This window comes from Myotis nattereri (genome assembly GCF_964212035.1).
Source record: "Myotis nattereri genome assembly, chromosome: 7".
Lineage (NCBI taxonomy): Eukaryota > Metazoa > Chordata > Mammalia > Chiroptera > Vespertilionidae > Myotis > Myotis nattereri.
Genome location: NC_138082.1, coordinates 79,981,704 through 80,004,652, shown reverse-complemented (window position 1 = coordinate 80,004,652; position 22,949 = coordinate 79,981,704). Strand labels below are relative to the sequence as shown.

The 22,949-nt window shown below is 39.5% G+C and overlaps 1 protein-coding gene across 3 annotated transcripts in view; it reads left to right on the top strand.

Annotated features, from left to right (window-relative positions):
* The window catches only part of SLC35F5 (solute carrier family 35 member F5), a 46,106-nt gene that overhangs the window by 10,479 nt on the left and 12,678 nt on the right, over nucleotides 1-22,949 (top strand). For 2 of the 3 annotated variants that reach the window (XR_013996214.1, XM_081095335.1), the window contains exons 6-10: nucleotides 690-771; nucleotides 2,703-2,893; nucleotides 13,329-13,410; nucleotides 14,579-14,666; nucleotides 16,699-16,763. Coding sequence is in view for 2 of the 3 variants with exons in the window: in XM_081095335.1 (XP_080951461.1) it covers nucleotides 690-771; nucleotides 2,703-2,893; nucleotides 13,329-13,410; nucleotides 14,579-14,666; nucleotides 16,699-16,763 (508 nt within the window). In the remaining variant the exon portion in view is untranslated. Of the gene's footprint in view, nucleotides 1-689; nucleotides 772-2,702; nucleotides 2,894-13,328; nucleotides 13,411-14,578; nucleotides 14,667-16,698; nucleotides 16,764-18,721; nucleotides 18,827-22,949 lie in introns of all 3 variants that reach the window. The other variant, XM_081095334.1, reaches the window with a different exon arrangement.

Below are 22,949 nucleotides of genomic sequence, written 5' to 3'. Positions count from 1 at the left end.
AAAGTTATTTAAAATACCATTTTATAAGGTAGTTTCAAGGGCTGATGAGAAATGTATGTTTAACTGCTCTGGACTTGGTACCTGGTACATAGCAAGAACTGGTAAGTTGTAGCTTTTTTTTTTCGTATCTATTAATGCTAAAGTTTTCAGGAATTTTTGGTTTTACTTGAATATTAAGTAATAAGAGAAAACAACTTGGCAAATATATATACATATTATATAGTTGATTATCTGTTCACTGTCTGCCTTCCCCTTTGGACTATATGATCACTGAGGACACTTCGTTCACTCTTATATTCTCAGGAAGTAGGACAGCACCTGACATAGTGGGACTCAACATGTATTTATTAAAATAATGAGTGAAAAGGAATGGGAGGTAATCTGTTAATTGAGAGATGGGTCTGCTTTTATGACATGTAAATGTTAAGTATTATAAGATACCAATGCGGTATTATTACACTTACAAACTTGAAACTGGTTCTTTTCTGTCATTGTACCTATGTGCATCGTTTGAATTTCTCCTTTAAGTCTTGAAAATGCATTTTGGGTAAATTATGCTGTAAAAACATGGTGGTGAACAGCCATGTTTTGAGTGGTATCTGTGCCTACAAACCATCCACTTAAATTTTACCACTATATCAGCTATTACATATTTGTTTATGTTTGTTTCTGTTTCTGGTATGTTCCAGAGTGAACCTCTGTATGTTCCTGTGAAATTTCATGATCTTCCCAGTGAAAAACCTGAGAACACAAATATTGATACTGAAAAAAGTAAGCAAAACTTAGAATTTCATATCTTAGATATGGGTGGAAATCTTAGCTTCATTCAAGCCATCCCAAAACTTAGTGATTTTTGAGATCACTTGACAGTTGTCTGTTCAGGTGGTATTGGCTTCGCCGCCTGTAGTCTTCCAGAAGTATGACTGGAGTTTTTATTAATTCAACTGGAAATAATTTCCAAATACCAGAAATCTCTGTGCTTTATATATATACTTCTTTTCTTAATGAACAATATTCTCTTCAACCATGCCATCAAAAAAACTTGATAGCCAGTTATAGGAATTTTGCTGGTTCTGTGAATTTAGTAAAGAATGCCAGCTTCAACATAAGGCACAGTATTTATCCATAATGTTCTTTTGCAACGAATGGCCCTATAGAGGAATATTCAGAATTCTTGAATGGAAACTAATTCTCATAAATTGATTATCTATGAGGGAAAATCCAAAGTTTTACTATAAATGTTAAAATAATAATCTAATCTAATAAAAGAGAAACATGCAAATTGACTGTACCTCTGCTATGCCCAAGCCATGCCCACCAGCCAATCAGAGCGACTATATGCAAATTAACCCAACCAAGATGGCGGCCGGCAGCCACAGAGCTAGAGCAGGCAGGAGGCTTCGTTGCCCCGGATATGGAGGAAGCCATGCTTCCCGTCTGCTCTGGCCGGCTGTGGCCTCCATTCAAGGCAACAAAGTTTCAATTATAAAAGATAAATAAATCCCAGATACCTGCTTCCAACCAGCCTCCACTGGGAGCTTGGATGGCTGGGGGGTGTGGCCAGACTGCAAACAGCCATCAGCCCCTCACCCAGGCTGGCCAGGCACCCCAGCAGGACCCCCCCCACCCTGAAGTGGGTGTGGCCAGCCTGAAAACGGCCCTCAGCACCTACCCAGGCTGGCCAGGCACCCCAGTGGAGACCCCCACCTTGAAGGGGCTGTGGCCAGCCTGCAAACAGCCATCAGCCACTCACCCAGGCTCGCCAGGCACCCCAGCAGGACGCCCCTCCCTGAAAGGGGTGTGGCCAGCCTGAAAACGGCCCTCAGCCCCTCACCCAGGCTGGCCAAACGCTCCAGCGGGGTCCCCCACCTGATCCGGGACACCCTTCAGGGCAAACCAGCCGGCCCCCACCCATGCACCAGGCCTCTATCCTATATAATAGAAGGGTAATATGCAAATTGACCCTAACAGCAGAACAACTGGGAATGACTGGTCACTATGACACACACTGACCACCAGGGGGCTCAGTGCAGGAGCTGCCCCCCTGGTGGTCAGTGCGCTCCCACAGGGGGAGCTCTGCTCAGCCACAAGCCAGGCTGATGGCTGCCAGTACAGCAGTGGTGGTGGGAGCCTCTCCCGCCTCCTCAGCAGCACTAAGGATGTCCAACTGCAGCTTAGGCCTGCTCCCCGCTGGCAAGTGGACATCCCTTGAGGGCTCCCGGGCTTCCAGAGGGATGTCTGACTGTCAGCTTAGGCCCATTCCCCTGGGGAGTGGGCCTAAGCTAGCAGGTGGTCATCCCCCGAGGGATCCCAGACTGCGAGAGGGCACAGGCCAGGCTGAGGGACCTCCCCCTCCCCCCCCCCCCCCCGTGAGTGCACAAATTTTTGTGCACCAGGCCTCTAATCATACTATAATCCTGAACTAGGCAGTTGTGTATATATACAGTTGCAGAAATCTTGTTTGAATATTGGTCGTACCTTAAACCTTTAAAACATTTTTATAGATGTAAATGTTTTTTTCTTTTTACTTTTTTGAATGAGCAAAGCTGCCTCAGGTGATGATGTAAATGGTTTTTCTTTGACTGTTCAAGTCTGGTCATAGATGGATTAAATAATATGCTTTTATTAGTAAATTAAAATGTGACTTTTGTTGGATGTGAGGAGAAACGTTTAATGATTTGTACTATACTTTTTCTTTTAAGCTCCCAAAAAGTCTCGTGTAAGGTTCAGTAATATCATGGAGATTCGACAGCTTCCATCAAGCCATGCATTGGAAGCTAAGTTGTCTCGCATGTCATATCCTACTGTGAAAGAACAAGAATCCATACTCAAAACTGTGGGGAAACTTACTGCAACTCAAGTAGCAAAAATTAGCTTTTTTTTTTGCTTTGTGGTATGTCTTCTCTTTATTATACTTTTATTATATATGTTTGGACCTTGAATTTTAAGACAGTATACACACTAACTATACTATTGAAGTGTAAAATTTTTAGGTTGCTTAATCATGGCTTTAAACTCTGCTGTCTAGCATCATTGGGGAATTAAAGTATTGAACTTAAATGCTTGTCACACCTCAAAGAATTTAATACTTTAACACTACAACTACTCATATATTCAGAATTGCCATTGCCTCATGGTCAGAATAATGAATAGAGTTAATTTACACTATGCTATGTATATGGACTAGTAAATATCCAGCTAAGAGTTTACTGTATACATTGATCTCTTCAAATAGGGGTTTAACAAGTTTATATTAAATTCATGTAAATATGGTCAAATTTATTGGGATGACATCTGTATATATAAAAGCCTAAGTGACCCTTACTACTGAATGACAGAACCATCAGTCAACCAGTTGCTATGACATGCCCTGACCACCATGGGGCAGATGCTCAACACAGGAGCTGCTCTCTGGTGGTCAGTGCGCTCCCACAGCCAACCTCCTGTGGCGGACCAACCTCCTGCGATCCCTCCCTCCCAGCCGGCTGGCCCCGATCGCCCCTATAGGGACTGGGCAAGATGACCCTGATCAGCCCCAATCGCCGGCCAGGCCAAGGGACCCCACCTGTGCATGAATTCGTGCACCGGGCCTCTAGTTGGTTAATATGATCATAGAGGTTTCAAGTGTACATTTCTATGATACATGACCTGTATATTGCATTGTGTGCCCACCACCCACAGTCAAATTGTGTTCTGTCACCAATACTTGTTATTATCTGTCTTGTTGATAGTAACCATTCTAAAAGGTGTGAGGTAGTATCTTATTGTAGTTTTGGTTTGCATTTCCCCAATAGCTAGTGAAGTTGAACATCTTTTCATATATCTTCTGGACTTTGTATGTCTTCTTGGGAGAGGTGTCTGTTCACGTCTTCTGCTCATTTTTTTTATTGGATTGTTTGTTTGGTGTTGAGTTGTATGAGTGTTTTATATATGTATTTTGGATATCAATCCCTTGTCGGAGCTGCTGTTTGCAAATATCACCTCCCATTTGGTTGGTTGCATTTTGTTTTGTTGGAAGTTCCTATTCCTGTGCAGAAGCTTTTGCCCTTCCCTTGCCTTTGGGGTCAGATTTATAAAATGTTCTCTAAGATTTGGGTCCTTAAGTTTAGTACCTATGTTTTCGTCTATGCAATTTATTGTTTCAAGTCTTATATTTAGGTCTTTGATTCATTTTGAACTAATTTTTGTACATAGGGACAAACTAATCTAGTTTCAGTTTTTGTATGTGGCTTTCCAATTTTCCCAGCACCATTTATTGAAGAGGCTTTCTTTTCTCCATTGTGTGATTTGGCTCCTTTTTCAAAAATTATTTGCCTATATACATGTGGTTTTATTTCTGGGCTCTCAATTCTGTTCTACTGGTCTGTGTGTTGTTTTTCTGCCAGTACCATGTTGTTTTGATTATTGTAGCTCTGTAGTATAATGTGAAGTCAGTATGATAGGTCTGGCCTCAGTCTTTGTTCTCAGGATTGCTTTGTCTATTAGGTCTTTTGTGGTTCCATATAAGTCTGATGATTTTTTGTTCTATTTCTTTAAAAAATGATATTGGGGCCCAACTGGTGTCGCTTGGTGGTTGAGTGTTGACCTATGAACCAGGAGGTCACAGTTCAATTCCTGGTCAGGGCACGTGCCCAGGTTGTGGTCTCAATCCCCAATGGGGGGTGTACAGGAGGCAGCCAACCAGTAATTCTCTCGCATCATTGATGTTTCTATTTCTCTCTCCATCTCCCTTCCTCTCTGAAATCAATAAAAATATATTTTTTAAAAATGACACTGGCACCCTGGCCCATGTTGCACAGTGGTTAGAGAGTCAGCCCATTCACCAAAGGGTTGCGGGTTCGATTCCCAGTCAAGGACATGTACCTGGGTTGCAGATTTGATCCTTGGTTGGGGTGTGTGCAGGAGGCAACCAATCAGTGTGTCTCTCTCACATCAATGTTTCTCTCTTTCTCTCTCTCCTTTCCTCCCTCCCTCCCACTCTCTCTAAAAACCAATGAAGAAAATATCTTCGGGTGAGGATTCACAACAACAAAAAAGACATTGGGATTTTGATGAGGATTGCATTAAATCTGTATATTGCTTTGAGTAATATGGCGATTTTAACTATGTTATTCTTCCAATCCTTGAACATGGAATTTCTTTCCATTTCATTATGTAGTTTTCAATTTCTTTTAATAATGTTTTATATTTTCAGTATATAAGTTCTTCACATCCTTTGTTAAATTTATTCCTAGATATTTTATTCTTTTTGTTGCAATTGCAAAAGGAATATTTTTGTTTCATTTCTTTTTCTGAAGTTTCATTGTTAGTATATAGGAAAGTAGTAGATTTTTGTTCATTGATTTTGTATCCTACAACTTTACTGTATTTGTTTATTGTTTCTAATAGTTTTTATGGTGGAGTATTTAGGCTTTTTAATATACAGAATTGTGTCATCTACAAAGAGTGACACTTTAACTTCTTCATTCCCAATTTGGATGCCTTTTATTTCTTTTGCCTGATTGCTCTGGCAAAGTCTTTCAGAAATATATATATAAAAGGCTAATATGCTAAGTGTCTGTCCGACTGGTAGCTATGACGCGCACTGACTACCAGGGGGCAGACACTCAACGCAGGAGTTGTTGAGCTGCAGTGACTTGGCAGCGGTGGTTCTTGGGTGACACACTCAGAAACCAGAGAGGAGGGAGCCCAATTCCTCATAGGCCTGCACGATTCCACCTTCAGCCGTGGGTTATGTTGTTCCTGGGGTACTGTTGGTACCCCATCTGGTTTACTGCAGACTTGTGTTTGCGAACGACAGCAACTTTGCAGAGTGCCCTCTTGCACTCTGGGACCCCTTGGGGGAATGTTGGAGAGCCAGTTTCAGCCCGATCCCCACAGGCCAGGCTAAGGGACCCCACCTGCTGGAGGAACCCCTGCTCACTCCGCAGATGCCCTTCGAGCCATGGCACCGCCCTAGGTGCAGCCAGCCAGGGAGGGACTGCAGGAGGTTGGCTCCAGGGCGTGTCCGCCCATCTCGCCCAGTCCCACCCCGCCAGCCACCTTCTTATCAATTTCCTTTCAATGTGCCCAAATCTGTACACGGGGTCACTAGTGTTGAATAAGAGTGGTGTGAGTGAACACCCTTGTCTTTTTTTCTGATTTTAGAGGAAAAACATTCAGTTTTTCATCATTGATTATGATATTGGCTTAGGGTTTGTGATACATGGCCTTTATTATGTTGAGCTACTTTCCTTCTATACCCATTTTATTGAGTGTTGTATCTTATCAAATGAATAAATGAATGTTGTATCTTATCAAATGCTTTTTCTGCATCTATTGATACGATCATATGATTTTTATTCTTTGTTTTGTTAAGTTGGAGTATTACATTGATTGATTTGTGTATGTTGAACCATCCTTGTGTCTGTGGAATGAACCCCATTTGATCGCAATACATTATTTTTTTAATGTACTGTTGTATTCCTTTTGTTAGTGTTTTGTTTAGGATTTTTGCCTCAGTATTCATCAGAGATTTTGGTCTGTAGTGTTCTTTTTTTTGTTATCCGTGCCAGGTTTTGGTTCAGGGTTATGTTGGCTTTATAAAATATGTTAGGAAGTATTGCCTTTTCTTCAATTTCTTGGAAGAGTTTGAGAAGGCTAGGGTCTTTGAATGTCTGATAGAATTCACTAGTGAAGCCATTCAATCCTGCACTTTGATTTTGTAGGAGGTTTTTGATGGTTGTTCCAATTTCCTCACAGTTGATCAGTCTATTTAGATTTTCCAATTCTTCTTGATTCAGTCTAGAAAAGTTATATATTTCTAGGAACTTATCCATTGCTTCCGAGTTACTGAATTTGGTGGCACATAGTCTTTTATAGTATTCTAGTGTGTTCCTTTGTATATTTGTGATATCTGTGGTAACTTCTTTTTCATTTCTGAATTTGTTTATATGAGTTCTCTTTTTTTCTTAGTGAACAGGGTCAGGGTCTTGTTAATATTAATAATATTTTTTTAAAGAATCAGCTCTTTGTTGTATTAATTTTTCATATAGTCTTTTGTTCTCTATTTCATTCAATTCTCCAATTTTTATTTCTTTTCTTCTACTGACTTTGGGTTGTTTTTGTTCTTTTTCTAGTTCTTTAAGATATAATTTAGGTTGTTTACTTGGGATTTCTTATTTTTTTGAGATAGGCATGTTATGATATAAACTTCCCTCTTATTACTGCTTTTGTATCCTAGAAGTTTTGATATGTTGTATTGTCATTCTCATTTGTCTCTATATATCTTCTGATCTCACCTTTTATTTATTTTTAATAGTGACCCAATCATTTTATTTTAAAATGACCCAATCACTTTTAGTAGTATGTTGTTTAATTTCCACATATTTGTGGGGGTTTTTACATTTTTTGCAGTTGATTTTTTTTTTAATCTTCACTTAAGGATATGTTTTTACTGACTTTAGAGAGAAAGGAAGGGAGAGAGAAAAATATCTATCGCATCCCAACCAGGGATCAAACCCGCAACTTAGTTATGTGCCCAGACTGGGAATCAAACCTGCAACCCTTCGGTGTATTGGACGATGCTTCAACCAACTGAGCCACCCCAGAAAGGGCTGCAGTTGATTTCTAATGTCAAAGCATTGTGGTCAGAGAATATGCTTAGTATGTTATCTGTCTTGAATTTGTTGAGGTTAGTTTTGTGACCCAACATATGGTCTATCCTTGAGGATGTTCTATGTGCACTGGAGAAAAATGTATAATCTGATGTCCTGGGATGAGAGGTTCTGTAAATGTCAATTATGTCCATTTGGTCTAATGTGTCATTTAAGTCTGATATGTCTTTCTTGATTTTCTGTTTGGATGTTCTACCTAGAGCTGTCAATGGAATGTTAAGGTTCCCATCCATGATTATGTTTTTGTCTGTTTCTCTTTAGTTCTGTTAGTAGTTGCTTTATATATTTTGGTGCTCCCTGATTGGGTTCATATGTAGTAAGAAGTGTTATGTTCTCTTGAGGTATATCTCCTTTATCATATAAAATGTCCATCTTTGTATCTTATTACTTTTCTTATCTTGAAATCTGTTTTTGTCAGATATAAGTGTGGCTATACCTGCTCTTCTGTGGATGCTGTTTGCTTGGAGAATCATTTTCCACCTTTTTACTTTGAGTCTAACTTTGTCTTTGCAACTTGGATATGTCTCCTGAAGGTACCATGTGGTTGGGTTTTACTTTGTGATCCAATCTGCTACTCAGTATCTCTTTTTGGTGAATTCAGCCCATTTAAATTTAGGGTAATTATTGATGTACTAGTGGCCCGGTGCACGGATTTGTGCACATTGAAAGGGAAATAATTAGAAGGAGTATTTTAATATTGCTATTTGCCCTTTCTCTCTCAGTGCCTGGGAGCAGGAGCTGGGCAGTGGCCCCGTCCCCCCCCACCGCTTCTGGTCGCAATAGATAGGGCGATCAGGCCCCTGCTCATACCTGCCTTGGCCTGGTGCCACCTGCTCACCTATTCCACCATCCCGCCGCAGTCCCGCTCTTGTTGGGGCCTGTTGGGGCCAGCAGCACCTCCACTGCTGCCCGCTGCCAGTGCTGACACCTGCCATGTTCTGTGCCTCCCCCTGGTGGTCAGCACACTTTATAGCGAGTGGTCAAACTCCCCATCTCCTAGTGACTAGGACCTAGTCGAACTCCTGGTTGAACCATTGCCCAAGGGGGTAATTTGCATATTAGGCTTTTATTATATAGGATGAGGATCCCCTATAGCCATTTTATCTTTTGTTTTCTGGTAGCTCTGTGCCCCCATTGGTTCTTTTTCTTTGTGCTTCTGTCTATTCTTTTTGTTTGGTGGTATTCCATACTTCTTTCCTCTTTTTTTAAGCTATAGGTCTCAGTTTTTGTGTGTGTTGTGTGTGTGGTTATCATTAGGTTTATGAAAAGGAAAATTTCATATATACAGTAGCTTTTTTCCTTAAATGCATCTGATCTCCATCCTTCTTTGCAAATTCAGATCTTTCACTGCTGCCCTTTTATGTTTTTGTTGTCCCAGAATATCCCTGTATATGCTGCAAGTTTGTTGGTGATCTTACTCATAGTTTTGTGACTTTTTGTTCTTTGTTTCAGGTAGAATAAGACCCTTGAGTATTTCCTGCAGTGCAGGTCTTCTGGTGATAAATTTTCTTAACTTCTGTATGTCTGAAGAAGTCTTTATTTCTCCTTTATAGCTAAAGGATAACTTTGTTGGATATATTATTTTTGGTTGGTAATTTCTTTCTTTTAGTAGTTTGAATTTTGGTTCCACTTCTAGCTTACAGAGTTTCTGCTGACAAGTCCAGTGATAACCTAATGGGCTTTCTTTTATAGGTTACTTTCTTACTTTCCCTGGCTGCCTTGAGAATTCTTTCATTGTCATTAGTTCTTGACAATTTTAATACGATGTGTCTTGGAGAAAAGAAAGCCTTTTTGGATTGAGGTAATTAGGTGTTCGGTTTGCTTCTTGGATTGGAGGATCTAGTTCTTTTTGTACGTTTGGGAAGTTCTCATCAACTACTTGTTAGAATAGCCTCTCTATTCTTTTCTCCCTCTCTTCTTCTTGTGGTATATCTGTTCTCATATTGTTCTTTCTGATGGAATCAGAGAGTTCTAATAGAGTTCTTTCATTTTTTTAATGCTCAAATCTCTTCTTCTCTCTGCATTATTTCTAGATTTCTATCTTCAATATCACTAATCCTTTCCTCCAGCTGCTGTTTCCTATGCTCGCTAGTTCATCCTCAGTCTCTTTTATCCAGTTCTCTACCTCCAGAATTTGTTTGGTTCTTTTCAACAGTTTCAATCTCTTTAGTAAAGTACTGCTTTGTTCGTTGATTTGTTTTCTGAGCTCATTAAATTGCCTGTCTGTATTTTCTTGAATCTTGCTTTATTTACTTATTTATTTATATTACTTTTAAAATATTTTTATTGATTTCAGAGAGGCAGGGAGAGGGGGAGAGAGATAGAGACATCAATGATGAGAGAGAATCACCGATCGGCCGCCTCCTGCACACCCCCCACTGGGGATCGAGCCTGCAACCTGAATTGAACCCAGGACCCTTCAGTCCACAGTCTGATGCTCCATCCACTGAGCTAAACTCTGTTGAGTTTTCTCAGAACTGCCATTTAGAGTTCTTGAATGTCTGTTGTTTAGATCACATATTTCCATGTTTTTAAGTTTGTTTTCTGGATATTTTTTATTTTCTTTCTGAGCTGCCTTGCTACCTTGGTTATTCATGGTATTTGATGGATTCCTTCTCTGTCTATGCGTCAGTGTATGAGTGGCATTTATCTAGATGGTTAATATGAAGAGATCTTTATGTTATTTTGCAGTAGGCAGTAGGCAGTGATGAATCAGAAGCTTTTTAGCTCTCTTGCACTTCTCTGGCTATTCTCTGATCCCTGAGTATGTGGTTTCCTTCCCTGTGATAGTGTTTCCAGGTCCCAGTGGACCAATCCCACAGGGGAATGTGGTATACAATGGGGCTCCAAATCCGTGAAATCCCAATGCTGTCCCCCACAGTCAGACGCTGCTGTCAATGTAGCAATGATGTGTGGGAGTTAGGGTGGGCTGGGGTAACCTGGCTGCCTTCTTTGTTGTTTTGTCCTGCAGGTAATAGTATCCTTGTACCTCCATGGGGTCCTCCCTGTGCCCTGACCCCAGGACTGGTCACATAGTGTACATTTTGCTCAGGGAAAAAAAGTGAATCTGTAGTACCAGTTCTCGGCTTTGTAGATAATGTGCTCTGCAACCTGCACAAGATGCTGTTATTGCCCAGGTCTCTGGGCTCAGCCACTGCTCGTACTGCCCTCTCCTGCAAGAATGCCCACTAAATCTCTTTGCTTCTTCCAGCTGATGGTCTTGCCAGCCACAGCCTGATTCCTCCCCTCTCTAAGCTGAGCCCCATCATGAGCTCAGGCTGTAGGGCTATGTCCCTGGCTTGTCTCAGCTTTTCTTCCTTCTTGCTTCCCGGGTTCGCTCCCACTTGCCCACGTTTAGATCTTTCAGTGTGTAGATCCCTAAGGTGTGTTTGTACACGGAGGAGGGAGTCCTTTGTTGAGTTATAGCTGTTCAAACTGTTGAAACTTCAAGGGAAAAGACCAAGGGGATCTCTCATGCTGCCATTCCTCTCAATTTCAATTTCTAAACATTCCAATTTAGACTAGACATATTTTAGTTGCTCAGTAGCCAAATGTGGCTATTGGCTAATACAGCGATTTCCTACCTTTTTCATCTCATGTTGCACATAAAGTAATTACTAAAATTCTGTGGCATACCAAAAAATAATTTTTTGCCTATCTGAACAAAAATGTAGGTATAATTTTGATTCATTCACACCAGGCAGTTATTGTTGTGTTGGCTGTTGTCATTATTTTTTTTATTTGACAATATAAGGGAAAAGAGGTCAGTATGCCTGACTAAATAGTCAGGTATTGTATGTTTTAAAAATTCCTACAGGACACCAGTTGAAAATCACTGGGCTAATGTATTGGACAGTGCAGCTCAAAAGGAGTTAAAGATTACTGTATTTGCCAGTTCTCCTTTAATATCTTTTGTCTCATTAGGACTTACGGTGTTTTAATTCTTTTTCTGTAAAATAAAACTTAGGTCATATAGACTTTACCAAGAATACCTTTTATGGTATTCTGTGGCTTGGAGTTTTGAGAGAGGTGGAGAATGGGAAAGTCTTTCTGGGAAGACTTCATAGCTAATGATAAGTTGTGATGATCTTTGAATGTCTGCCATCTAAGTGTTCTGTTTTTATTTCTTCATCTTGCATTACCAGAGACTAGTGAGATTGTTTGGAAAATGAGCACAATATTTAAAGTATTAAAGTGATAAGGAAAGTGGGTCAAGAAAGCTAATTATCACCCAATGAGCATTATCCTTGCAGAAAATCTCCAAAAGATAATGAAGGGCAGAATCTTTTGCCTTTTTTCTAGCACTTCAACTACAAGTAAATTGTGGCTTCTGTTATCATATAAGTTTGATATTGCCCATCTCACCAATTGCTACTTCATTTTTTTATTTAGATAGTCAAGTGAAATTATCTAGTTAGGTATTGTGTGTTTTAAAAATTATTGTGGCATACTGGTTTAAAGTCGCTGATCTAGGCAGGTCAGAGGACTGCAGGTGCAATCAGAATAACTTTATCCTGGCTTTAGCCAGGATCAGAATAGTTTTATCCTGGGTTTAGCCTTTTGGTACAGTTTACACTGAATGGAGAGTACTAGACTGTCAGCTATCTGCTTGCTACCTTTTAGCAGTGCTCTGGAAGCATGTGTCTATGCTAGAAATGAAGTGTAACTGCTAATAATTATACTGCTCACAGAAGTTCCGAGACACATTAGGAGATGTCCCTCTAGTCAGTGTTTAACAGTGATGCCAAAAACAGACAAGTAGTTAATTATCTTTGACTAAACAATCTGCTTCTTAGTATATATGTTAGTGACACTCATGTATATATGCCTCAGGAGTCATACACTAGAATGTTCATAGCAGCATTGTTTGAAATAGTCAAAAAGTATCCATTAACAGGAAAATGGATGAGTTGTGGTAATATGCATCAGAATATCTGATGGCAGTGAGAATAAATGAACTTTGGATACACACACATACCAGGCTTCATCAAAAGAGGTTTCATTTCTTATTCTCTAAATCAAAGTAAGCACAGGGTTGAGAATATAAGAATATCTTAGCCTAGATGAGTAAAAGAGAAGAAAAATTCTCAGAGCTGCAAAACTTCCTTTATTATATCTAAAGTTGTGAGAACTCTGTATTGTGTTTTCAAACTGAGAATCAGAAAAACAATCACAATTAGCCAGTACATTCACCATTTTCTTGGACATTTTTAAATTTCTGAAGTGAATATAGCATTTTAGCTAGCAATCTGTCTAGCTAGTTCCATCCATCTCCATAGGCATCATCTTGTTCATTTCTCAGCATGCTATGCTCGTTTTAATGTTTGAGAATTTTCCCGAACTTAAATTTGATTTATATAAACTTAATAGAGTGCTAGCAGTGCTTGGATAAAGAAAGTTTTAAAGTTGATTTGATATTAAATTTTATCCTCATTTTAAAAAAAGACCTGAACAATAATTTTAACCAACTGTTTTTAATTTTTGAAGGGAACATATCTTAGGTCTGATTATACTTGTCCTCTTTTCGGGCCTGTGATTTTTCAATACAAACCAGATTTTAAAACCTCTCATGTTCATGTTTAGGGGAAGAAAAAAAAGGGGGCAATCATATATTGTAATGGCAAATATAAACACGCCATTCATTAGGTTTCACTTTGTTTTCTATTTCTTTAGTGGTTTTTGGCAAATTTGTCATATCAAGAAGCACTTTCAGACACACAAGTTGCCATTGTTAACATTTTGTCCTCAACTTCTGGTAAGAAATGTATTTTTAAAATCTGCATTATGAATCAAGATATATTTCTAATATATAATACATATGTATTATACACACATTTTTATCTTGTTATAAATTATGTCATTTGTTCTCATTACATTAGTGTATTGTAACTATTTCTTAATCTTTATAGTTTTATACCATAGCCTTGTGCTATTTATATTTCTAACAAATACTTTACAGTATTTTGTATACCGATATGCTGGCTCTTGTATTATAGTTGCCCTATCTTTCACATATTCTTTCCAAAGATCTTTTTCTGGATCCTTTGGCTAAATGTAATTGCTTATCTTAGAACTATAATTTGCCCTATGAAAGGTGTTTTTATTTTTAAAATTGAATCACCTTCCAAATCTAGAAGATAACAAGTGTTTTGAAGCTGTAAAAATAACTTTAACATACAAGTTTGATTATGATGATGTCAGAATATTATTCTGAATGCTCAGTTTAACTCTTTTGTTAGTTTTTTTAAAAAGGACTATATTTGATCTGTATTGTTGAAGTACACATGGCTTAGTTTAGAGGCTGTTTTTTTGAGTATTAGTTTGGTTGTAGTCAATCCTCACCCAAGGGTATTTTTCCATTGATTTTTTTAGAGAGAGTGTAAGGGAGAAGGAGAGACAGACAGAGAGAAACATTGATTGGTTGTCTCCCACATGCTTCCCGACTAGGACTGGAGATCAAGTCTGCAACTGAGGTACATGCCCTTGACCGGAATCGAACCTGGAACCCTTCAGTCCGCAGGCCAATGCTCTATCCACTGAGCCAAACCGGCTAGGCCTAGAGGCTGTTTTTGTGTATGAACATTTCAGCGTAGGTAACCGCAGTCTTATTTTTAGTTCTTTTTTTTTCTTTTTTGAAGAGAGGAAGGGAGAGGGAGAGAGAGATAGAAACATCAATGATGAGAGAGAATCATTGATTGGCTGCCTCCTGCGTGCTCCACACTGGGAAGTGAGCCCTGACTGGGAATTGAACTGTGACCTCCTAGTTCATAGGTCAAGACTCAACCACTGAGCCATGTCGACCAGGCTTATTCTTAGTTATTTAAAAAATGACAAAAATTAGTTTAAAAATTATTAAATTGATAGTAAATAATTTTGACAGAATTTAAGCCAATGTGTCTTTTTTCATCTTTTTCTCTCCATAGGACTTTTTACCTTAATCCTTGCTGCAGTATTTCCAAGTAACAGTGGAGATAGATTTACTCTTTCTAAATTACTAGCTGTAATTTTAAGGTAAGCATGTAGTGTAATAGCTTATTTATTCTGTTTAAAAATATGATGTATAAAATATTTCTGGTTGTGAGAGAGGACAATTTATGTTATAGTGTACTGTATAAGCGAGGAAAGATGAGGATAGTAGAAAGTTTTAAAGGGACATTTTGCCACTCAGCCCTGTGTCTTATCCTAGACTAGTTTTCTAAACCTCCCTAGGGAGGGTAACCTGAGGGAAGGACCTAAGGCAGGGGTGGGCAACCTTTTTGTGAGTGCGTGCCAAAACCAGCAAAATCTCTGACTCAAAATTCTTCTGCGTGTCAACCCTAATTTTTTGAGAACATGTTATGCCTACTTGATATCTCTTAAGGTGCATGTATGTGAAGAACCTTGAAGAAATAATAAAATTCATTCGAGCGACAAAAACACAGTATATGATGATGAAAAATACATTTATTTTTTAATGTATACATGTACACTGATAGTCCGACAGAAAACTTCATGACTCCATTTGATATTATCAGTGGGACTTTTGCTGCTGCATCACTGATGACAGAGATTTTACATCAGGTTTATATTTCGTGACCTTCAGAGAGATGCACGAGCTACTACTTTCATCCGTCAGGCTACTCCTATTATAAGACTTAACAAAATTCATCACTGAGAACAAAGATTCACAAGCGTATGTGGATGAAACCAAAACACTGGTCAGATCTAGGAAGGCAGAGAGAGTTAAGGCAGAGGCATAGAAATTGCTCTTCCCCTCTCTCGTCAATCCATGTCTATGGTCTTTAAGATAACTTGTTATGTAAAATTATTTATCTAAGATGCACCTACACTGAATTTATCTGAAAAATAAAAAAGTCGATGTTAAGAAAAAAATTGTAAATGAAAGATTATAAGAGAGGGTTTCGTGTGCCAGCAAAAGTTACTCGCGTGCCGTGTTTGGCACGAGTGCCAGGGGTTGCCCACCCCTTACCTAAGGCATGTTGGTTACCATTCATGTGACTGCAAACTAAGTATTGTACTGATGTTCACATTTAAGTTAATGTGACAAATTAATATTTATAATCTTCCAAATTTCCATTTTCTTAAAACAAGTTCCCCTTTTTGTTTGGGTTTTGGTCTTTATTTCTCCCCCTTCTAGAAATCTAACATGCAGTCTTCTCTGATTGCCTCAGCCTTTCATTTATTTTTTTATTTTGGCATTTTTATATTATTGGGTAGCATCAATATTGTCAATAACTGTGTTCTAATCTTTTATTTTTGTTTAACTTTGTGTATGTTTGTCTTGTCTTCTCTATGAGATTTTAAGCCCTTGAAGGTTAAAACCTTTGTGCCACCAAAGGCCTAGATAGGGCTTTGCTCACCGACAGTACTCAAAAAAGATGTGTTGATTTGATTAAGCTATTGTTTTTGTGAGAGAAAATGAAAAATCAGAGAAAGTGGCAGAATGATTTAATGGAGAGATTGGTATTAGCTATCAGAGTTAGGTTTGAATCCCAGCTCTGCTCTGTGTCCCTGGGCACTTCCCTTAGACTCTGGAAGAACTTCCTAGATCTCAGCTATGTGATTTTGGTCAGTACTTCCTTTCTTTGTGCTTAGTTTTCTCATGTGTAAAATGGAATGGCAATAACAATAATGCCTTCCTATACGGTAATATTGTACATTTTGTGTGGATTAAATTAGCTAATACTATAGCTCTTATACTAGATATTGCCCTGACTGCTGGCTCATTTGGTTGGAGCATTATCCTGTAGACCAAAAGGTTGTGAGTTCAGTTCCTGGTCAGGGCACATGTCTAGGTTGCAGGTTTGGTCCCTGGGACGCAGTCCATCTATGTTTCTTTCTCACATCAATGTTTCTCTCTCTCAAATCAATAAATCTCGGGTGAGAATTTAAAAAATTGTTTGATATTAATTAAATCACGAATTATTTGACAGTTTTACCCCAAAATTAGTCTTGATCATTTATAAATAATTTTCATCTTTATGCTTAGTTCTTTTAAGGGATTTGTCATTTTGCTCATCAGTAACAACTGTTATTCTCATAGCATTGGAGGTGTTGTGCTGGTAAACCTGTCGGGGTCTGAAAAATCTGCTGGAAGAAATACGATAGGTAAGTTTCTGTTAGAGTATACGAGAAAATTTTGTGCATATCATCATCATGCCCACACAGAGGATGGGCACTAACCGGGGCTTTGTAAAAAAGACTTTTTTTTAGAGATAATGTTAAAAACATTCAAAAATATTTCATAGAATTCTCATGTATCCTTCATCCAGATTCTTTGTTAACTACGTACATAGATAGCTACAAAATATAGTTCTAAAAATCAGGAGTTAACATTGATTAGAATTACATTATCTAGTCTGCATAGTCCTTTTCCAGCTTCACCATTTTTTCACTAATGTTCTTTTTCCGATCCAGGATCACTTGTTGCATTTACTTGTCCTGTCTCTTTTGTTTCCTTCAATCTGGATCTACCCCTCAGTCTCCTTTTTGCCTTTCGTAACCTTAACACTTTTGAAGGTTACTGTCCTTTGGTTTTGTAGAATATCCCTCAATTTGCGTTTGTTTGATATTTCCTTATGGTTAAATTTATGTTGTACCTTTTTGGAAAGAATACCATGGAAGCGGTATTATGTTCTGATCAGGATAATATATCCGAAGACACATGCTGTTGATGTGATTAATGATGTTAATCTTAAGGTGGTTCTGCCAGTTTTTTCCCTTGCTTTTGATCCATTATTTAGATTTACAAAACAAAGTTAATCAGAACCCAGCCTAATGGTTTTCCTCTGGATACTGTAGATATTTGAAGTTTATTGAATAGAGTAATATTTCTAAACTATTTCTGGATACTATCCAGTGAGTTGTGTCTTGAATCGCACCTTTTTCCCACCCAAAATAGTTTTGTAGGAGAAACAATATATGTATTTGTTGTGTATGTGAGATTTTGTTGACAGGCTTTCCCATTGCTATTTAAAAAAGTTGATAATAATCAGATTTAATAAAACATTGGACTTTTGGATAATTGATTAAAGTATTGAATATGGTCACTTGGCAGATAGCATATTATTTAGCTATTTTTAAAGTTTTACTTACATGTTTTGAGAATGAGTTACTACATTAAAGTGGATCAATATTTACTATGTATATACAGTGAGCCCTGCATTATGGTAGGTATTTTGGGACAGTAAAAAGTATAAATTAAGTGTTCACAGTTTTCAAGGAATTCTTGGTTGTAATCAGTAGCTAAGATTTGCAAAGTGAAGCCACTAGAGAATAAAATTATATCACATTTAACTATAGTAAGCATTAAATTGCCCTAAGTAGAAGACAGGTAGGATGGAAATTCAGCAGAGGAGAGAGGATGCTTTGTGGCAGAGATAGGAATTTAATAGGGCCTTAAAGATGGTAGTGGAATATATATTAAAAATGACACATGTACCCTACCCGGTTTGGCTCGGGATAGAGCATTGGCCTGTGGACTGAAGGGTTCTGGATTCGATTCCATTCAAAGGCACATATCTTGGTTGCAGGCTCGAATCCCACTTCTAGTCGGGGTGCGTGCGGGAGGCAACCGATCGATGTGCCTCTCTCACATCAATGTTTCTCTCTGTCACTCCCCCCTCCCTTCCACTCTTCTAAAAAGCAAAGGTAAAATATCCTCTGGTGAGGATTAACAGAAAGAATAAAAATAAAAGTGACAAGTGATAGGGGAAGAAGCATTGTTAAAGTTGGACTGTGTCAGGTGGCAAAATTGTTTATGGAGGGGAAATAGAAAGTGTGCATTTCAAAATTTAAAAACAAAGTGTTACTTATATGAATTTCAGTATTATAATATGTGTGTTGGGTTAGATCATTGAGATGAATGTTTTTGCATTTATTTGTTTACACTTTAAACTCTTTCCTATACTCCTGGAGGATAAAGATAGGGTGGGCTGTACTTTATCTTTTCACATTTGCACACTCATTTCTTGAAATAGGATCCAACACATTGTTAGATTTTAAATAAGTGTGTGTTGAATGAGTTAATGAACAAATGCTTTAAATCATTATGTGGATCTTTACAGGTTCCATTTGGTCTCTTGCTGGAGCCATGCTCTATGCTGTCTATATTGTTATGATTAAGAGAAAAGTAGACAGAGAAGATAAGTTGGATATTCCGATGTTCTTTGGTAAGAATATGTTTAATTTGTGAGGCAATTTACTCTGAATTATCACTTTAGGGAAGAACAGGAAGGTATGTAGGCCAAATTCTGGGGGGTCTGGAGGTCCATCAGATTTTAAAGATTATGAAGTCCAATCTCAATGTTTTTCTCTTGTCCTGCATAGTTGTGTACCTATGAGGGATTGCTCCTTTCCTCAAAGTGAGGTAAAGAAAAAAATTCTTTTTAACGCCTTTTAAAAAAATAGTCGTAGTAAACATTCATTGAGTGTGTACCAAGTAACAAGCATTATTCTAAGCCCCTATGCATATTAGCTCTTTAATTCTCTGAACAACCCTATGAGAGTATTACCCCCCTCTGACAGGTTTTGCATTAATGTCTTCAGCCTATGAATCAGATAGTTTTCTCATTGATATGACGGAATCATATATATATATACTAGGGGCCTGGTGCACGAAATTCGTGCACTGGGTGTGTGTGTGTGTGTGGGTGGGGGGGAGTGTCTCTCAGCCCAGCCTGCCCCCTCTCACATACTGGGAGCCCTCAGGCGTTGACCCCCATCACCCTCCAATCGCAGGATCTGCCCCTTGCCCAGGCCTGACGCCTCCTCCAGAGGTGTCAGGCTTGGGCAGGAGACCCCCCATCTCCCCCCGATCACTGGCTCTGGCCCCCGCCCAAGCCTGACGCCTCTGACCCAGGCTTCAGGCCTGGGCAAGGGGAACATCATATCCCCCCAAACCCCGGCTCCACCCTCCACCCAGGCCTGATGCCTCGGCCAGAGGAGTTGACCCTCATCACCCTCCGATCACCAATCACCGGATCGGCCCCTTGACCAGGCCTGAGGCCTCCGGCAGAGGTGTCAGGCCTGGGCAGGGGACCCCCAGCTCCCCGTGGTTGCAGGCTCCGCCCCTGCCCAGGCCTAACGCCTCTGGCCTAGGCATCCGGCCCCGGGCAGCGGGGACCTGCAGTAGCAGCGGGGGGGCGCCGCGATCGCGCGGGCTCCGCCCCTGCCCCTGCAGGACGCCTCTGGCTGAGGCATCTGGCTAGGGCAGCGGGGACCCGCAGCTGTAGCGGCCCCACGATCGTGGCCTTCGCTTTAGGCCCAGGCAAGGGACCCCTAGCTCCTGGGACTGCCACCTTCGACCGTGCCCAGCTCTCATCGCTGGCTCCACCCCTACTTCCTGCTATCACTGGCCAGGGCGGAAAAGGCGCCTGATTCTCCGATCATGGCTGGGGGGCAGGGCAAAGGCGGCCCCAGGGCCGCCTTTGCCCTGCCTCCCAGCTCTTAGCTCCCCCCTGGGTTTCTGATCACTGTCGGTGGCAGAGGGCTTCTTCCTGCTTTCCCTTTCGCCTCACTGCATTGTGCCTACATATGCAAATTAGCCGCCATCTTGTTGGCAGTTAACTGCCAATCTTAGTTGGCAGTTAATTTGCATATAGCCCTGATTAGCCAATGAAAACGGTATCGCTGTACGCCAATTACCATTTTTCTCTTTTATTAGTATATATATATATATATATATATATATATATATATATGCCTAATATGCTAAGTGTCGACCATTCGACCGGTTGCTATGATGAGCACTGACCACCAGGGGGCAGATGCTCCAATTGGTAGGTTAGCTTGCTGCTAGGATCCGGCCAATCAGGACTGGGCGAGATGGGGCCGGACGCCCTGGAGTCCTCCCACGGTCCCTCCCTGGCCAGCCTACCTCCCTCAGGGATTGGGCAGGATGGCCCCGATTGGCCCCACCCATTCATGAATTCATGCACCGGGCCTCTAGTGCTATTATAAGCAAGTGAGAGTATACTTGCTGTATTATACATTTTGTCATTTTTGAGTTGTTGGAAGCATAGGATTGGGGAAACTGGCCCCAAAAGATATGTATAATACTGTTCTGGTCTGTGTACTTATTTTCATTAAAAATTATGGGCCATTTAAGGTTTTTCTATTTGCATTTTATCTTTAAGAGTCGGACTCTTTTATGACAAATATTTTTCAAATTACCCAAATATAGTTTCTGGCATCTGTTTTTAATTTTGGGAAATAAAATACCTGATATGATTTATAAATTATCTTTTGTCAAAAATCAGCTCAGTAAAAACTTGTGTTACCTGTAGACTATCTGTGGATATCTTTCAAAAGATACCGTAAAACCAATAGATAAAGAAGCCTGGTGATGAGGGTTCAAAGTACAGCTTACAGGGAATCAGGAGACCTGGAATATATAGCTGTTATAACTTCATTTATCTCATGCTTATCTGAAAAATGAGGAAATTGGACTGATGGGTAGCTTCCAAGCTGATTTACAAAGGATCTGGGGAAGGTTGGTAGGCCGTGGACTTGTATGTGGGGTCTGTTTCAGCTGGAACAGCATTGCTTTGTTAGGCTTATTGCATTATCATTTAAGTTGTAGAACAGATGTTGATGCTAAAAGCAGTTTGAATATCTTTACCTAAAGATTGACAGAAATAAAAGGCTTGAAAAGCCACCAAACTGAGTGATCACTCAAGTTCCTTTTAAGTATAGAATTCAATAAATATACCTTAAATATGAAGATCATTTTAGTCATCTTATTTTAGAGCTATAGAAAATTCTATCTGTAATGGCGTAAAATGCTATTTTTTTTTTTTTAAGATTGGCAGCCTTTCAAGAAACATTGCTTAATTTAATAGAATACGCATAAACATTTAACTTGATTGCTCTTCTTCATATGTGATGTGATACGGAAAATATTGATTTGACCTGAGTTTTAGAATAGACGGGCTTATAAAAGAAGTTATGGGTGGAATGTGGAGGGTGCCTTAGGCATAGGGAAGTGAGAGCATGGCAGGGAACAGTGAGTAGATCTGTGTGATTGTGCTGAAGCCTTCACTTTAGGTAGAACGGTAAGGTATGTAGGCCAAATTCTTGAGGGTCTGGAGAATAGAGGAAATAATTTGTAGGTCCAGATATTGTTAATTGATGTGGGATTTCATAGACTTGATAGTTCAGGGACCAGAAAATAGATTTGGTTCTTGATAATACCAAATTTTGGCATTTTAATGACAACTTTTTAATGTTATGCAAGCCTCTTGGATCACTAGTCCCTTCTGTATGTGTATCGTTTTATTTTACTTTTTATCACTAGATGTCTTAAATTGAGTTTCTTAGATGCAAAGTAGGAGACAGGGCTTTAGTGTGGGTTATTTATTGAGGGGGTCCTCTGCAGGAAGAACTGGCAAGGGAGTGAGAGAAGCAGAATGGAGAAGCTGGTGTGGGAGGCAGTGGGTAATGTCTAGGCACTCCTTGGAAATGTCCTGGCCTTGAGCCATTAGGATTTCAGCCACAGGGGTCGGCCTTGTGGGTGAGTGCAGTCATTGGCTGCAAAGGGTGTAGTGTAGGGAGGGATGGGAATTTCCTGGGAAAAGCAGACTTGTTTAATGTCCAAGACAGTTCTGTAGAGAAGACAGAAAGAAGGCTGTAAGATTTTAGCATCGGGTGCTCCAGTCTTGTTTCTATTTAACTGGGCAGCCTAAGTTCTAGTTTGTTGTTTAGCAGTCAATATAAAATATGTATCTACTGTAATTTAACTTTTTAAATGAAAGCTCTTATTGTTACCTCATGGATTTCATAGTGGATCCTTGATGCTAAACTGTATAGAAAGTGCAATAAAAATTATAATAATTTTTCTTTGTAGTCATTACTATATACTATTTGCATGTATATAGTTATATGTAAACTTTAATTTTTATAATAATAATAGCTAGCCTTTATTAACTGTTTACTCTTTGCTAGGTACTGTGCTATATTTTATGTTTTATCTAATCTTTCCAATAACCTAAGTAAATATTGCTTTACACTTACAGACTAGAAAACAGGCTTAAAAGAGGTTCTGCTCTTGCCTCAAGTTTACACCACTAGTGAATAGTAGAGTTGGGATCAAAACCCAGGGCAATCAGACTGCTCATACTCTAACCATTGAGCATTGCAGCCTTCCTTATAAGTAGTCTGTGCTCATACATTGGATAGGTATTTGCATATATGTGTTATCGCACCAGCTAGCTAATGAGCTTTGGGAAGACAGAACCAAGAATTTTATCCTTTTTTGGACCCTTCTTCCATTATTCCTAGTATAGTACAGGAGCT